This window comes from Lycorma delicatula, chromosome 4 (assembly GCF_047948215.1).
Source record: "Lycorma delicatula isolate Av1 chromosome 4, ASM4794821v1, whole genome shotgun sequence".
NCBI lineage: Eukaryota > Metazoa > Arthropoda > Insecta > Hemiptera > Fulgoridae > Lycorma > Lycorma delicatula.
Window position 1 is genome coordinate 127,930,289 of NC_134458.1, and position 18,289 is coordinate 127,948,577.

Below are 18,289 nucleotides of genomic sequence, written 5' to 3' on the forward strand. Positions count from 1 at the left end.
TATACACTATACATTACACATTATACATTATACCTGTACCAAGTTTGAATGAAAATTACAAATCTAGAGGTATATGAAAATTTTTGTTGAAACTATATTATTTTTAAATAAGTAGTTATTATGGGGAAAATTTTATAAAACAAAATCATCAAATTTTTAAATATAAAAAAGTATAGTTAAAATTTTTATTTAGTCCAGCCTCAACTAAAACATGATGCCTGATCAACTTTATCTCCTCATCTTTTTGAGATTTAGATTCCAAATTTTAATAGTATTAATGTCCCAAATAGAAAATCATCATGCCAAATTTGAAAATTTTATTCTAGCTAATGCTGAGTATTGACCCATATACATTTCAACACACAAACAAACAGAATTTATCACCTCTTTTTTCATATCTTGATTTTCAAGACTCTTTGAATTCTAAAAACTAAAAAGTAATCAGAAAAATATTAATTTCCTTAACGCATTCATTAAAGTTTGGCAAAATTTCATCCAATACTACCATATCTTGTAGCTTACAGTATAAATACATTAAAAAAAGTTAATTTAAAAAAAATCTGAATTTAATTTCATTGAAACTATACCAAATGTTATAAATATGTGTTTTAGTAATGAAGCTTCAATTATATTAATGGAAAATAAAATTACTTTGAAATCTTAATTACTTTAAACCTTAAATAAAAACAGTTACAGAAACCACTCATATTTTACTGTAAATATATTCTTACGACATTCACAAAGTTAGCATAATATACTGTCTGTAATAAAAAGAGTACACAATCTCTTTACAAAATCACCACAGAGAATCCTGATTCTCTGTGTTATATATAGTAACAATGACTCAAAAACTTTATTACATGTATTTCTTTTTTCTTTGAGAAACAGCAATCTACAATCTTTCATTTTTCCTTTTCTTTTGCAATAAGCACATCGTGAAGTTCTGAAGTTGATATATGTATAAGGTTAAGAGGGTTGGTATAAAAATATTTGTGTTTTATAAAAGTGAAGTATAAAATAGAATGGTGGAACCAGATGTGCGGTTCTGGGGAAATGGGGAACAATTTTTCAAAGTAAGCAGCAATTTCCTGCTCTACATCGTAGAACGAACTAACGCAATATCTTTCACCTTACACTGTAATTGTTTACATGATACATTTATAAATATCTATAACTTTATTCTTCTAACTTATCTGTACGTATTTTTTCAACATTATATAATAAAATACTGAAATTTAATTATCTGTTAAAACATGTTCTTTTCTAGATGTTCTAAATAAAACTTGTACTATTAGTTCATTTAGTGTTAAAAATTCTCATACAAATTATATTTTCCTAATGTACTTTTAACTTTCATCATTTTAAATGGTCTCACCAACTTTATATAAAGTTTCCAAATCCTTAATTAATTTCAACATTGAACTTAAGTAAATCTTTGGTTTTACATTTAAGGCTAATCAACACAACTTATTCTGCAATAGTGTGGTTTACAGATTTTTGAACTTCTTTCACCATAAATATATATATATATATATATATATATATCTTCTTTTTTTCTAAACTCGATCCTTTCAGGAATCATATTCCTCTGCACTATATAAATTATATTAATTTGAAAAAGAATTAATGGCCTAGTACAGAATTAATTCTAGACTTGGTTGATCGGATTAATATAATATATACTAATACACATATATATTATATTAATCCAATAATAATCCGATAATATATATATATATATTTAAAATGCTACAGCATGTAAAAAAATTCCAAGCTTGGTTAGGATTTGAACCCAACAAATTTTTTATCAATGTACAGAATAGTAATAAATTTGGGAATTTAAGTCATTAAGCTTATCTGTAGATATCTTTGATTGATTCCAAAATTAAGTATGAATTATCATGTTATTTGCAATTAACAATTCAATTTTATTATAATTAACCATTAAATAATAGTTATTATTAACTATTCGATTTTGTTAATTTATTAGAACTACATCTAATAAAAAATTATTTTAAGTCATGAAAAATCATATGTACTAAAACATACTAATGTCAGTTATCAGGTATGTGATTCATGCAAATTACTGAAGAAATTAAGCATTCTTTAATTTGCATCAAATTTTTTTCTGTATCCATAAATTTTCAGCAATTTATGCAATAATTGATAGATAACACTCTGATGGTACAAAATAAATTAATATTTATTTATTTCTATACAAACAATTTTTAGAATCAGTGTATATTTTTCATTTAATTTATATTCCTTATTATAAGGTAATATACTGTTTATGAATCTAAATTTATGAAATATAAATCTTATAAAAGTAATTTTATGTTTCAAGTGCTGATGTGCTATATAATTTGTGAATTTGCTGATTAAATATTCAGAGCATCCTGAAAAATAATCTTAAGAAAGAAATTTATGTTAATTAATTTACATAGTTTATTTCTAGCTACACTGAGTACTAATTGTTTCAGTAAATTATTTTAAATTACAGATCGATTGAATTTGTTTTTCTGTTAATGTTACATTTTAAGTTATTTATAGTTCTGTAAAAAAATGTTTCCTGTTTAAATAATTAATTACAGTTGTTTCTCTCTAATGCATTAGGAACTGCTGGATATTAATGGTTTTATTTACTGAATTATTAATTGTTTAGTTGTAAAACAACTTTGTAACTAATTCCCAAACACAGCAACAATTATCATATAATATTTTTAATTACTATAAGTATTGTACATATAAACCTTTTTAATAAATAAAAAAAAAAATAGATTTAGACTGAATTTGTGTTAATTTTTTTCTGAAAAACTACACTTTCTAAATAACACTTTAAATGTTGCAGATGCTTCCACAGTCATTGTTTTTCATTCTTTATTTTTCCATTCATTGGAAAATAAAATTATTATCTAATTTTTTTGATTTGGAAAGATTATATTTGTTTTATTTTTAAACAACTACCCAAAAAAGAGCGTAATGTATTTAGGGTGTATGTATCTAAGTATGTTTCTTTGTTCCACTTTAGCGGGTCAACAGCCTAACCGATTTAGATGTATGACCCCACGTTGGAATCTTTACGTTACTAGGAGTGTCATAAGTTTTAGGTTATATATATACGTATATATGTAGTAGTAGAGAATTGCTGGTTCTACAAACTTTAATGAATTGAATTAATGAACTGTGAACTGTGAGCCTCTACCACTGCGTTAGCTGGTTTTAAACTGAATGATTCAAATCAAGTGAATGAATAATATTACAAAAATAATACAATTAAATTTACATTAAATAAAATAAAATAATATTAAATAAATTTAAAAAATCTCTATTTAATAATAATGGGCTTTCCATGGTGACTGCATGTGAGGCTAGAGTGATGAGGTGATGCGAGCACCTCATGCGAGGCTAGACCAATCATCACCATCAGCTGGTAACAAACAGGTACCCCTGGAGTGCTGTTTTTGGAGGTGCAATTGGGTGCTCTTATAATATCTCTGCAAACGATTGTCTGATTTTCAAAATTCAAATGGGGTATTTGTTAGTAGTTGAAGGCTACTTTGCTTGCATCAGGTACACTCTTGATCTAACTGATCACGGTTATTTGGATATGTTGTTATACCTTCACCACCAATTTTCTGATTTTCAAAATAAGCACAGGATATTTGCTAGTATAATACAAAATTATGATGAAACCAGACCAGAACAAAAATTAACTCATATACTGAGAAAAATCAAGTGGCCTGCGCTATGCTGAGACCAGCTTGAGCCTGGTGAGCTCCCACAAATGGTCTTTATAAAGTTTGATGACAGTGTGATTAGAGGTAATGCTGTCAGCGCCGGGTTGAGGATTGAGCCCACTATTTTCAAATTTGATATTTTAAGGGGACAGGGGAAAGTAGAATGGCGTATGCTGCCACTAATTTTATGCTGGGCTGTGATGGGGAAAAAACTACTAGGGACTACCCTAGATAGAACTGTCATAGATCTGAGCACTCACATCTTTGTCAATGGCCAGGCCTACGTAGCACTGAGTCACATGAGACTGTTGGAAGAGTTCAGCCATTAGTTGTTTGGAACCCAGAAAATTGCTATATGATCTGCACAATAAAAAGTCTCTTGAAGAGCTCAATCGCTTGAGAAATCTGTAAATTTAGATTAGTACATGCCAATTAAATAAATAAATTGAAAAGTTTACAGTTTCCTCATTCAACTCGGTATGTTAAATATGTTATATCCATAACTTTTTGAATTGTAAATTTTTCTCAATGATCACTATAAAGTATTAAATAATAAAAATATAAAAATTAAAAAATAAGACTGCTAAAAAATAAAAATAGTTTTTTTTTTAAATAAATAAATCACAATAAACAAATGACAAAAAAAAGAAAACAAGGTATGTTAATAAAGGACTAAAAATCATTATACAGTATTTAATTAATTAAAATAATGGGTGATGAATTAACTTTCAGACAGTTTTAATTTGTTTAAATATAAACATATTTTTTTTTTTTTTTTGGAGGACGAAAAACGCAGTCGCGTTATCATCGCCCAAATCAAATATATTGTAAAGGGTAAAAGTCTAAAAAAATATTTGGAAACCCAAACTTAAATGTAATTCCATAAAATATGGCTAAAAACTTAAAAACTAATATCATTAAAACTTACAAGTAATATTACATATAAGAGAAAAAAATAAAAAGCTAAAATACTAAGTCTAGATTAAAATTAGCTTAAAGATTAACAATTAAAACTTAAAGCTAATACCACAGATAAGATTTCACTAAAACCTAAAACTAATATCACGTAAATCTTACAACTAATATCACAGTCAGAATCTTAACAGTAAAATAAATTTATTTAAACAGAAAAACTAAAATATATAAAATTTAACAAAATTCGTAGGGGTGTAAAGGGCCCCTTCACGGATAAAACTATGATAAATAAACATAAAAAAAAAACTTTCACTCAAGAATAAAAAATACAAATACTAGAACTAGGTAAATATTCGATTTTGTTAAACATATTTATACTCTGTAGGAATAAAAGTACCTAATCTACCACTTGTTTATCACTGCGCAGGATACAACGAATGATACTGGATAGTTTAAATTTGCGACGTAAAGCCGCATAACATACGCAATCCACAAGGACGTGGTGCACAGTTAAGCGGTAGTCGCATCTTATGAATAGTGGTGGTGCATTTACCGCTGACCCGTGAGTGACTCTCGTATGTCCTGTCCGCAGCCGGCAGAGGACCACTTCCTCTCGGTGAAGTTTACTGTGGAAGAAATTCCATGGCAACCCAACTTCTTTGATATTGCGAAGTTTGTTGTCTACTTTGGCAATCCAGTTATCTCGCCACTTTGCACGAAGTGTGAGTTTTACACAGTTAATAAGGTCGGATGTAGTTAACGCGAGTAATGAAAGAGGGTTGACTACATACGTCTTTAGCAGCGGAATCTGCTCATTCATTACCCGGAATCCCCAAGTGGCTAGGGATGCACCAGAAACTCACTTGTGTGTTGCGATGGTTCAACTCAGCGATTTCATTGTAAATTTCGATGACAATAGGATATCTGAAATAAATGTTTTCTAAAGCTTGGAGAGCACTAGTCACTGTAGATAAGGATATTTCCGTACTTACGGTTAATGATATTCAGAGCCTTATTTATAGCGTATAGTTCAGCACCAAACACGCTCGTAATACCAGATAGTCCAAACATATAAGTTCTATATTGACAACAAATGCGCAACCAGCGGTATCGTTCTGTTTCGATCCTTCACTGCCGTATATACTACTACATCTGAGTTTTTGTTGGAGAATATATAGTGAAACATTTTCTGGAACACAATAGGTGGTCTTGATTCTTTATTGTATATCGTAAGGTCAAACATAAAATTTATAAGGTTGATTCCCCACGTTGGATATGAGCACGGATACGCTGGAGAAATAGAAGGTGTGTCAACATTTATAAGGTGCAGTAGAAGTCGGGTATGAACACCTACAGGTACAGTACAACGTGGATGTTCCTCATACCTTCCTAAATTAGGATTCCCAAGGATTGAGTCAAAAGCCGGGTGATTTGGCTATCCTTTTAGACAGGGAAAATAAGATGCTAAAAGCTGACCCCATCTATCCCAAAGTGATGGTTCACCGCAGCCAATAAGTAAGCTTACGATAGGGCTTGATCTAAATCATCCGGAGGTCCCGGGTTCGAATCCTGGTCATGCATGGCATTTTCACACGCTACAAATCATTCTTCTCGTCCTCTGAAGCAATGCCTAACGGTGGTCCCGGAGGTTAAAAAAAAAAAGAAAAAGGACTTGATCAAAATGCATGTGGCAAGCCGAAGGATAGCATGATGTGCAGCTACCAGCATTTTAAGCATCGTATGATGCGCTGAAGAATAGGAGACACAACCATAATCTAAACGGGAACGAACTATGGAATAATAAAACATATCATACATGACCGGTCGGCTCCGGAATTGATGTTGCTAAGGACTCGCAGCATATCTAAATTTTGGAACATTTTGTTTTTAATTTTTTGATGTGTTTGACTCAAGTAAGGCGGCTATCAAAAAAAACCTAAAATACTGATATCAGGAGAGATAGTAATTAGCTCTCTGTTGAGAAAAACTTGTGGAATGGAAGGGTCCTGCAGCCGAGAAAAGACTACACATTTTATTTTCTCAGGTGAAAAGGTGAAGACGATAACCCTGGACTAAGCTTCAAGGCGAAATATAGTGTTCTGTAGTATATTATGGGACGTAATATACATAAAAAAAATCATCAACAAATAACAAACATGAAACAGGTGGCTGCACACATTTAGTAATACTGTTGATGGCTGTAGAAAATTAGTGGCACATAAAACACTTTCTTGAGGTACTCCATTCTCCAAGATGACAATACCTGATAGAGTATCTCCAATATGAGGATGGTAGCTTGACGGGCTTGCTTTGTCTTTACCAGGTTTAAGTACTGCTATGACAATGGCTTCTGACCAGAACAAAGAGAAGACTTGGGAGGAGAATAAACTATTATAAATACATAAATATGTTGAATGAAAATGGAGCATTTAATGCACCAACCAAATCACTAACGTTTAACGATAATACTTCCATCTGTAATTTAAGCCTCTGAAATTCATTACTGTATGCTGAGGTAAGGGAAACTGAACGGAAATGATCTGCCAAGTTACTTGCCACTGCAGAAGGTGATGTAAGGAGTTCTCCTTCATGAATAAGTCCGAGAATAGATTGTTTCGGTGATCCGCAAATTGCACGGATTTTTTTCCACACAGTAGATGTGGGATTAGTGCATGACATGGTGTCCACCTATTTCCTCCATGACTTCCTCCTAGCATCTAAGAATACCTGATGACACACTGCTCTAACCTTACAGTACAAATTTAGATGTTCATTTTTTGGCCTGCAGTTAAATTTGCGCACTGCCTGCCGTCGTTTGTATAGCGTTTTAGCAATCATCATTCCACCAAGGAATGGAAGGACGTCTTGAGTTTCCCGATGATTGTGGAATTAGCATTCTCAAGAATCATGGACATAAAAGATGAAAGTTGATCAAGGTGTCTGCACCATCATCATACTGTGATGGGAAGGCTTTATGATAACTGTTCCAATCAGCCTTTTCAACAATTCATCTCCATGACTTTTTGTTCACCTCATGGTTGATACTATAACAATAATAACTGGCCTGTGATTACTACTGTGAAAGTCATCACAAACAGATCAATTAATACAAGAGACTAAACTCAGTGAGCGTATGAGGAGGTCGATGTTGGACAATGTACCATATAATAAGGATATGAATGTGTGTGACCCATCATTCAGTAGACAAAGGTCCAAGTCTTGTCTCACTCTGTTTATCATATTTCCTCAAGAGGAGCAGAAAGATGAGTCCCAGGAAGTATGGTGAGCATTGAAATCTCCCACTATTAATGACAGTGATGGGATTTGCATGAGGTGAACTGACATTTCTACAGCATTGAACTCAGAGTTCGGTGAGAGCTACAAATTGCAGATATGCAATTTAAAGGGGACTGAGATTTTTACGACAACAGCAGGAATGAGAGTAGCTAGTGGTATCCTTAAGCCTATAGCCTTATAAGGATAAATATATCCTTATATATTTTATTTTGAGAAAAACTTAAATTCAATTTATTGCCATTTTTTTATTGTGATTTATTTATTTTTTGGCAGTCCTGTTTTTTAATTTGTATAATTTTTTTTTATTAAGTTATTTATTGGTATATTTTACATTACTTAGTGTATTAATTGACAGATGTATAACAGTGCATCTGTGTTTGCATTTTAGTTATTTTGAATGAATGTTTTATAATAATTTAGAAATTGGCAGTGTACATTATTGAACCTTATTTTCCCATCACCAATAGGTAGCTGTATCCCTAATTTACAAAGTGATAGTGTAAATGTAGGTATCCTAGATAGCACTTTAGTTTCACCAGACTGGATTATGTTGATAATTAGAACCCAATTATCAGTGGTAGTCAGGGAATAGAACCAAAGAACCTATAATTTAACCCTGGATTGTTAGTCTAGGAATATGGCCACATATTACTAGTTGACAAAACATAGTAATAAATACAAAGGCATAGTGATGGGAGTAGTTGTCTTTTTATCATGTTGATATTGTTTATGGATTTGCATTGCTATTTGTAGATTTAATGTTGACACAGTTACACAGTAACAACCATCCAATATAAACATCATTCACTCTCATAATTATTCCAATGTCCATCCACTTAAAGCATGGCTAGTAAAATAAATTAAACCATACAATCTCAGAAATGTAGGAAGTTGATTAAAAATTCTATACATATTTAAGGGTTATCTCTTAGTAATCTAGGGTTAAAAATTGTATCTATATAGGTAGGGCTTGATCTGTCCATCTTCCATGAAAGAAGGCAAACATTCAACTTTTTCACCAACCCAATATGTTATTATATAAATTTTATCAATTATTTACTTGATTTATCATAAATTTTACAGAAAAATACCAAAATCATAAAATTTAATTAAGTGATAATAACAGAAATTGAATCACTGAATTGAATTTAGGATTTCAAAATAATATAAAATATGAAATAGTAAATCTATAATCTATTATCCTGTCTTGTTCAAACTGAAAAATCCTCAATGTATATAAACTTGAGCACAATTTTAGCAGTTCATGTAAGTATGTTTGTGAATTTATTGTGTATGTTGTAAACTTTGAGAGACAATATTGAATAAACCACAAAACACAAAGCAAGGATAAAGTAGTATGTATTATATGTATGATTGTGTGTGTGTGTGTGTATATATATATATATATATATATAGAAGCATACACATGAAGATAATATATGTAGACTACATAGACAGCAATTTAAAGGCTTTCTATTGTTTGCTTTCTCTGTATTCTCTCAGTGAAGGATATAATATGAGATCGTCTCTACTTGTCATACAATATGTTCATTTGTATAGAATACATAAATATGATTGTCATAAATTAAACACTGACTTATCTATTATAAACCACTCAAGAACAATGTCCTTTAATGACAGCACCAGTGTTAAATTAATATATCATGAAATTATCAACTAATTTTCCTTTATAAACTCTAGAACAAGATTTAACACATGTAAAAAGGTTATTCATTGTAATTCATCACTATATTCTAGAGAGATTTTTTTTATATATACATAAACAGATCAATTTCTCTTACCACCCATCTCCCCCTAGGACAACTACCAATGGAGACAACCATTATTTCTGAGAAGAGAATTAAATTTTGATATTAACAAAATTGTATTACTATCCCTAATTTGGTAACTCTTTTAGCTAACCATAAAAATGACATTTTTATTAACTTTACTTCCAAACTACCAAATTTTATAATTAAACTACTTGTTTTATTTAAATGATTATATTTATAAAACAGATAGTTATTGACTTGATAGGAATTAAGTTTTTGATTTTTTAATTTTATTTTTATTTTATCTTTTTTAATGACATATTTCAATATAATATTTAATTGGATAACATTCTAATAGAGTGCCAGTTTTCTAATACAAAATTGTTCATTAAAAACTTAGATCAGTTAAAACATTCATTCTCAAAATGGGCGATAACATCCCCTTGTGGGTGCTAGAGGCCTTCAGGGGTGGAACAGTAGAAGGCCCACAGAAAATAGGGAGCATTCAGGTGGTCTAGGAAGGCGATGACTGATTAAACAAAAAAGGCAAAAATTATGTTTTCCTGATATTTCAAATTAAAATTAAATACCTACTACACTGGTACAAAAAATTAAAGGGACACCTGTATTTTATGGTAAAAAATGATTGTATTCAAACCACTTTAACTTTGCAGCTAAGAAGCTGAGAAAGACGAATAAAAGAAAAAATAAAAGCTTGAGTTCTCTACTTCTTGACAGTATACTTCAGATTTCAAAAATCATCAGTTAATGATGTTAAAGAACAATTTAGATCTGGAGTAACAGACAAGGTGAAAAGATAAAGATGCTATGATTTGCTGATGACATAGTAATTCTAGCTGAGAGTAATAGGATTTAGAAGGAACAATGAACAGCATGGATGAAGTCCTACGCAAGAACTACTGCATGAAAATAAGCAGGAACAAAATGAAAGTAATGAAATATAGTAGAAATAACGAAGATGGACTACTGAATGTGAAAATAGGAGGAGAAAAGATTATGGAGGTAGAAGAATTATGTTATTTGGGAAGTAGAATTACTAAAGATGGATGAAGCAGGAGCGATATAAAATGCCGAATAGCACAGCCGAAAAGAGCCTTCAGTCAGAAATATAATTTGTTTACATCAAAAATTAATTTAAATATCAGGAAAAGATTTTTGAAAGTATATGTTTGGAGCGTCACTTTATATGGAAGTGAAACTTGGATGATCGAAGTACCTGAGAAGAAAAGATTAGAAGCTTTTGAAATGTGGTGGTATAGGAGAATGTTAAAAATCAAATGGATGGATAAAGTGACAAATGAAGAGGTGTTACTGAAATCGATGAAGAAAAAAGCATTTGGAAAAATATAGCTAAAAGAAGAGAAAGACTTATAGCCACATATTATGGCATCCTGGAATAGTCGCTTTAATATTGGAGGGACAGGTAGAAGGAAAAAAATTGTGCAGGGAGGCCACGTTTGGTATATGTAAAACAAATTGTTAGGGATGTAGGATGTAGGGGGTATACTGAAATAAAACGACTAGCACTGATAGGGGAATCTTGAAGAGCTGCATCAAACCAGTCAAATGACAAGACAAGAAAAAAAAATGAATTAATATGAACAAAAGTGATACTTTTTCTGTCTATATTAGCAGAAAGATTTTAAATTGACATATCATATCATTTTTATTCTTTTCATTGTTTATTTTGTCACAAGTTCTTGACAAAATCTGAAAGCTTATACAATTATTTATATATAAATTCTTACAACGAATTACAACACTACAATAAATTACATTTTATAAAAGAAATCTTCTGAGTTATTGGAGCAATAAGAAAGTGAAAGGACACAAGTATTAGGCGTTGAGGTAAAAAGTTATATGTCACTTGAGTAAATAGAGTTACACAAAGAAAAATAAAGGAAAGAAGTTGCAGTAGCAACAACAACAGCAACAACAAAAAACTCACAACAGTCAAGTTAAACGCATTTAATGTGGTTGTGTTTTTTTTCTCTTTGTCCCCTGAGATACTATAAGCTACTTTGTCCTTGTCAAGCACATAGTCCACCTTCATTACACACAACTCAGTGTCAGTAGCCGAAAAGACAATTTCATTTTGCCCCCTTCATCCATCGTGCGCTTCTGTTCCATAATGTTTTATCACCCTTCTTTCCTTTAACCTACCTCATATTGAGAAGATGGATATATTCTCTGTCCACTCAATATGGTCACCCATATAGAATAGTTCCCCTCTATTATAACATAAGTTACAATAGTCTTTAGATTGCTAACATTCTTCAATCGTTTTTTGAAAGGGAGAGATGGAAAATAAAGGAAATCTGTTTTATCATGTTTATCTAATAGCTTGTCTTCTACCTTCATAAAATATATCTTGAGTTATTTTTAATATGTTTTAGGTTATGTAACCTTTAATTATGTTAAGAAATATTTTTATTGTTATAACATTATACTCGCATACATTATTTATGTTGCATAATAACAATTTCATTTTGCGAATTTTATTTTTATAATTAATCTTTCTTTAATTTAAAACTTTTCTGATTAAGGAAATTTGAATTTTATTGCACTTATTGGTATTTCAGTGTTTTATAACTTTAACTTAGCAAAATCTGTAATCTTTTTTATTCCATTAGTATACTATTGCTACTGAGAATTTTATTAAGATACAATTGCAAAACAAAGAATAAAGATCATCAATCACCATTTTGTTTACATTAAACTTTGAAATAGATTTTGAAATTTCTTCTGAAATGTGATTTATTTTAATAATATTTATATACATGGATTCACTTTTAATACATGATTCACATTTTATCCATGGAGTATATATGCATTTCTGATATGATCTAATTACTGTATTATTATGTAGAATAAAATTTGTATTTATTTTATATAAAGTTTGGAATTAAAAAAAACCTAACCTATTTTTTTTTTTTTTTTTTTTAATGAAAATTCAGTTAAATACTTTTAGTACAGTTTCAAATTCTTTTTTTTGTAGATTTATGATTCCTTATGAATATCTAACACATTCAACAAAGTATATTGTTTGAATACAAAATAAAAAATTCAAAGAAATTACTTAAAATATTCCATTCCACTCCAAAAAAAACCCCTAACAATTGTTTACCTTATATCTAACATAAACATTATTTTAATAGACTGGGTTTTTCTTCTAAAAAAATTACATGTTTTTGTTATAGGCATACATAATTCTAAATAACAGTCTCTTTTTTACTGTTTAGCCTCCATAACCACCATAAGGTATTTCTTCAGAGAATGAGTGAGAATGATATGTATGAATGTAAATGAAATGCAGTCTTGTATAGTCTCAGGTTCACTATTCCTAAGATGTGTGGTTAATTGAAACCCAACCACCAAAGAATACTGGTATCTACGACCTAGTATTCAAATCCATACAAAGGTCTTTACTAAGATTTGAACCTTAGAACTCTTGACTTGGAAATCAGCTGATTTGCAATGACAAGTTTAACCACTAGACTAGTCCGGTTGGTTAATTCTAAATAACAGTAGAATAACAAAATGTGATAATTTTCCTTGTATTGATTTTCTTGAGACAAAAATAAAATTTTGAATGATCAAATTCTAAGGTATTTTGATAATTAATGTATTAAATATAACAATTAACTTAGGCATATATTTTTGAAGAAGTAATATTTTTGAAGTAGTATTTATTAATAAATAATTTTACTATGAATATAAAAACTTTATTTTATTATTCTAATTTTTTTCAGTTCTAAGGGAGGAATTTCGTCAAGAACCAGAAAACTTACGAGTAGCTCAAGGAGATACAGCTTTGCTATTATGTGGCCCTCCTAAAGGACATCCAGAACCAGTTGTAACATGGAGAAAGAATGGTCAAACATTAGATCTTGAGAATTCTAAAAGGTTGTTCATTTTATTTATTGTTTAATACCATTTTTTATCTTTTTTTAACTGAATATCTACAAAAGAGGAATTATTTCATTCAAAACTAACAGATTATAGAAAATCGAGAAAACATTGACAAGTATTTCTTATTAACATTTATTAATGTATATCTTATTAATTAAGTATTTTAGATTTCTACTAATACAACCTTCTCAAAATCAAATAACTACACAAGCTAGCTCAATTCCAAGAATATCAAACATATTGATATGTTTTGGATCAATGTTACTTTTAAATAAATAGCTGAAACCATGAACTTCTTTCTTCATTTGGTACCTAACTTTGAAAACAGTGCATTTATGAAAGTAAAACTCAATATTTTACTATGTTAGTGTAAACTACTAGTTCTACTCACTTAATTTACTTATGTTTAACTCACTTTTAGTTACTTATCACTCAATGCATTTTTTTTAAGGTGGAGGAATTATATATCTTATCTGCACATAAAAATGTATAAAATCAACAAAAAAAATTCCAAAATAAATATACTGTTTACTCATGTTTTGAATAATTTTTTTTTAAATGTTTCTCTCATAAAAGTAAAATGGGACATATAAAAATCATATTAAAAAATGTATTTTAGCAATATCCCATAATTATTCATTGTTTTTTTTGAGTTAGCATTTATTAATTTTATTACCAGAAACTAATAAAGTATAAAATAAATGCTGACTTTCATATTTGTTATAAACTGCTAAAGTTTTCCAGACTGCAATAAAATATGCAGAAGAAAAATATAATTTTACTGCCCCTCACAAATGTTTGATATTCTACTATATAAGAGTAACAGGAAAAGATTATATCCTTATCTTAATCATATCCATAATGGAGCTTCCTTTCTTGGTTTCCTAATCTTGTTGCAGCTACCAATTCTGTTACAAATTTTCTTGATTTAATATTTTTCATAAATATTTTTCTTGATTATAAGAATATATTTCTTGAAGTACAATAAATATACACATTTTACCCTACTCTATATTACTGAATGCCTTTTTAAGATCATTTAATATTAAATAAACAAATAACAATCAAATTATACTTTTAGTTTCATGAGTGTAAGTTCACTTGCAATGAAAAAAGATTATTCTAAATAAATTTATCCTTTAAATAACTTAACAGTTTAATCATTTTCATGATCAATGTAAAAATTTAACATCTTTAAAACTTAAATTAGTTTATTTTAATCACCTTAAAACAATAGAAATCGTGTAATAGGTGTTAAAAAATAGCAATAAAAAGAAGAAGATAGACATCACTGATCCACACAAACCCAGCCAGTTAGTCAGTTGGTGTAATTACTCAGATAGATTGGCATGCAGGCTTCTAATCCAGTTGGTTTTCGCTTCAATTCCTGCTAAGGTTCTATTATTTTGTCTAACATTTCATCCATTTCACTTTCTTTTCTAAAATATTTATACAAAACCCAAATCTGATTTTGAAAATAGAAAGATAAAAATAAATGTCAGGAATAGTATATAGGTCTCCTAACAAACTATTTCCACAAATATGGAATGTAATAACAAGTGACAAACTCAAAAATTAAAGGATGTGAAATAAATATACATGCCATTGTCTAAATTAATTGAATAAATCAAATCCCTATAGAATATTAAAGTTAAACGAGCTTGAATGAAGTTTTCTATATGCTATTGTCATTTTAGTGGCTAATAATCAAAATAGATAATACTAATTAAAAACTAATAATTATCAATTACATAAAATTTGCAGCATTGTAGGCTGTTCAAATAGCTTGTCCATTTCTAGAGAAACAATATATTTCTCATCACAGATTGTTTCAAGAATAAAACTGAAGTGTGCTTACACATACTTACAATTTAGAATAACATGTAAAAAAAAAGTAATTCATTACTTTCATTAATATATCACTTTTAATGCACTGAAGAGAAAAACAAAAATTTATTTTTATTTATTTATATTTTTTTCAGAATCAGAATAGTTGATGGTGGTAATCTTGCTATTCAAGATGTAAGACAAAGTGATGATGGTCGATATCAATGTGTTGCTAAAAATGCTGTTGGTATTAGAGAATCAAAAACTGCACAACTTAGAATATATGGTATGTTCAGTATTAAATGATTTATAATTCTATTCAAGGAATCCCATTTCTAAAATAGAATAATCTTTTTTTTCAGCTTTTTCCAGCTGTCACAAGAATTATTTCTAATGTTAAAGTTATAGTTTTTTTTAAAAAAAAAGCACAAATGAATATTATTTCTGATAACATGTATAGTAAATTTTGAATTCCCCGCTGAACTATTGGTTAATTTAATCAAAACTCATTGCATATAATTTATTTATTATTTCATTGTATCATTAATAATTAAATTACTTAAATTTCTTTCTTATTCTGTGTCTAATGTGTTATTTATTATGTATTTATTCTATGTTAATTTTTATAAATCATAATTCATATTTAAAATATTACACACACACAGGTATCAATTTTCACAGCAAAAAATAGCCTTTCTAAATTCCCTAATTGTTAAAGTCATTCCTAAATAAATAAATAAAAAAAAATTAATCTAAATAAATAAATATATATATATATATAATTAATTTATTTAGATTAATTTTTTTTTATAGTCCATTTTTTTCTTTTTCCTAGATACATTAAATAACTATACATAATATATAATATAATATTTTATCAGCCTCCACAAAGTACAGAATTAATTAACTAATCATGTACTTTGCAGAGGCTGAAAAAATATTATATTATATATATATACATAATTGTAATGTATAATTCTTGACAGAAAATGCTGGAACAGTGTTCTGAAACCTCTATTTTGATGTTGAGAGACTCATACCAGAGTAATAAATGTAACTTTTAAAAACACCATATAAAATAACCAGTTATAAAATACAAGCTTTACTCTAGCTAGTACTGAAATAATGATGAATCTGTCATTAATTAAATTGCATTAAAATCCAGTTATATATGAAAAATAATACACATATTGCTTATGTGAAAAATTTGTTGTGCAAAATCATGGAGTATGCTTGACAAGTTCCACTACAAAACTGAAGTTGTTTTGTTTCCATCCACACAATACAATTGTTTAAAACAATGGCAAGATATTTTTATTCTTAATTCTGCAAGTAATATTTAAAAAATAAATAATCAACTGTAAAAAGCACGGTTCAATTTGTTGTCTTAAATCATTTGATTTTCTCATGTCAGTTGTTTGGTAAATTTGAAATGTATTCATAACTATTCATTACCATTATGTAGTTAGCTATAAATTATGAAACTCAGAGATATAAGTTTTGTCTTTTTTTTCTTAATTATTACTATTAAATTAACACAGAGAAAGAACAACACTAAATGATTACTGGAGGGAAAAGACAGTAAAAGATGCTTAGAAACGCATAAACATTTAAAAAAATATTTTTAAGCATTTCTTTTAACCTGTTTATAGTAAAATAAAACAGTTTCAGAATAATCATATTCTTCTGAATAAAAGCAATAATGGTATTGCTTCGTATATGTCACTCAATCCCTTTTTTTCAGATAAATTTTCCAGTTTGCTAAAAACAAATACCTTTAAAAAAAAGAGTAATTTATTCCTAAAAAAAAATAATAATAATAATAAAAATATCCATCACCACCAAATCATAAAAGAGAATTAATTCCATGTAACATAGCATTTTATTTCAACCTATGAAAATGGGTCTTATTTTTTGTTGCTGTTAATTTATCCAACCAATTTAAAAGCTCTTCCCATGAATTTAATTAAACCAAACAATTTTTTTTTAACATAGTTAAAATCAGTCTATGGTACTGTCAAACTATGTGTATAGTTTCTAAAACAATGTTTTGTTTTTTTTTTTATCATTAGAATAGCTCGCGCACACACACACTTCTAAACATAAATTAAATGCTGACATGAATTAAATATTTGTTTATTCAATTTTTATTTTTAACGTGAGATTCCTATCTGTTCCTTAAAAATTATTTCTTAAAGCATTATTCAGTACTAAATTTGCAATACTTACTAACAACTCTTGTGTTTTTTAGCAAGACTAGCATGTCTTTTAAATATTTATACATGTGTAATAGCATAACCACAGGTAACTGTGTACAGATAATTTTAAGACATAGTATCCATAGTATAATGTAAGACAAGATGTATACAATTCATTATTGCTTTCTTTTTAAATAATTATTTTAGTGTTATGTAAAAAAAAATACAGTTATGTAATCGGTTTACTGGGTTGAACACATGCAAATAAATTGCTTTAATCATTTTCATTCCACAATTCTCTTCCGTATAACATAGTAAGGTTTCAGTGGTGAAAATTGTTTAGATAATAAATGTATTTTTCAGTATTTATTACATATTTTTTTAAATATGTTGTTTATGGATATATCTTGTTTTATTACCACTTCATTTTATTCCTTTTCCTAAACTAAAAACCAAAATATTGTTTTAATGTTTTCAATTGTAATTACCCACAAATTTGTGAATTATTGGAGTTTTGATAGTATTTGTAACTATTGAACCATGTGGAGGAATTGTTGATTATTATTACAAATCAAATGTTGTGGTTAAATAGTTTGGCTAACACCATTTA

At 28.7% G+C, this 18,289-nt stretch overlaps 1 protein-coding gene across 1 annotated transcript in view; it reads left to right on the forward strand.

The window, feature by feature from the left end:
* LOC142322715 (roundabout homolog 1-like) overlaps nucleotides 1-18,289 on the forward strand; it is a 312,842-nt gene that overhangs the window by 264,034 nt on the left and 30,519 nt on the right. The window contains exons 3-4 of the mRNA XM_075361791.1: nucleotides 13,495-13,648; nucleotides 15,637-15,767. Of these exons, the coding sequence (XP_075217906.1) occupies nucleotides 13,495-13,648; nucleotides 15,637-15,767 (285 nt within the window). The remainder of the gene's footprint in view (nucleotides 1-13,494; nucleotides 13,649-15,636; nucleotides 15,768-18,289) is intronic.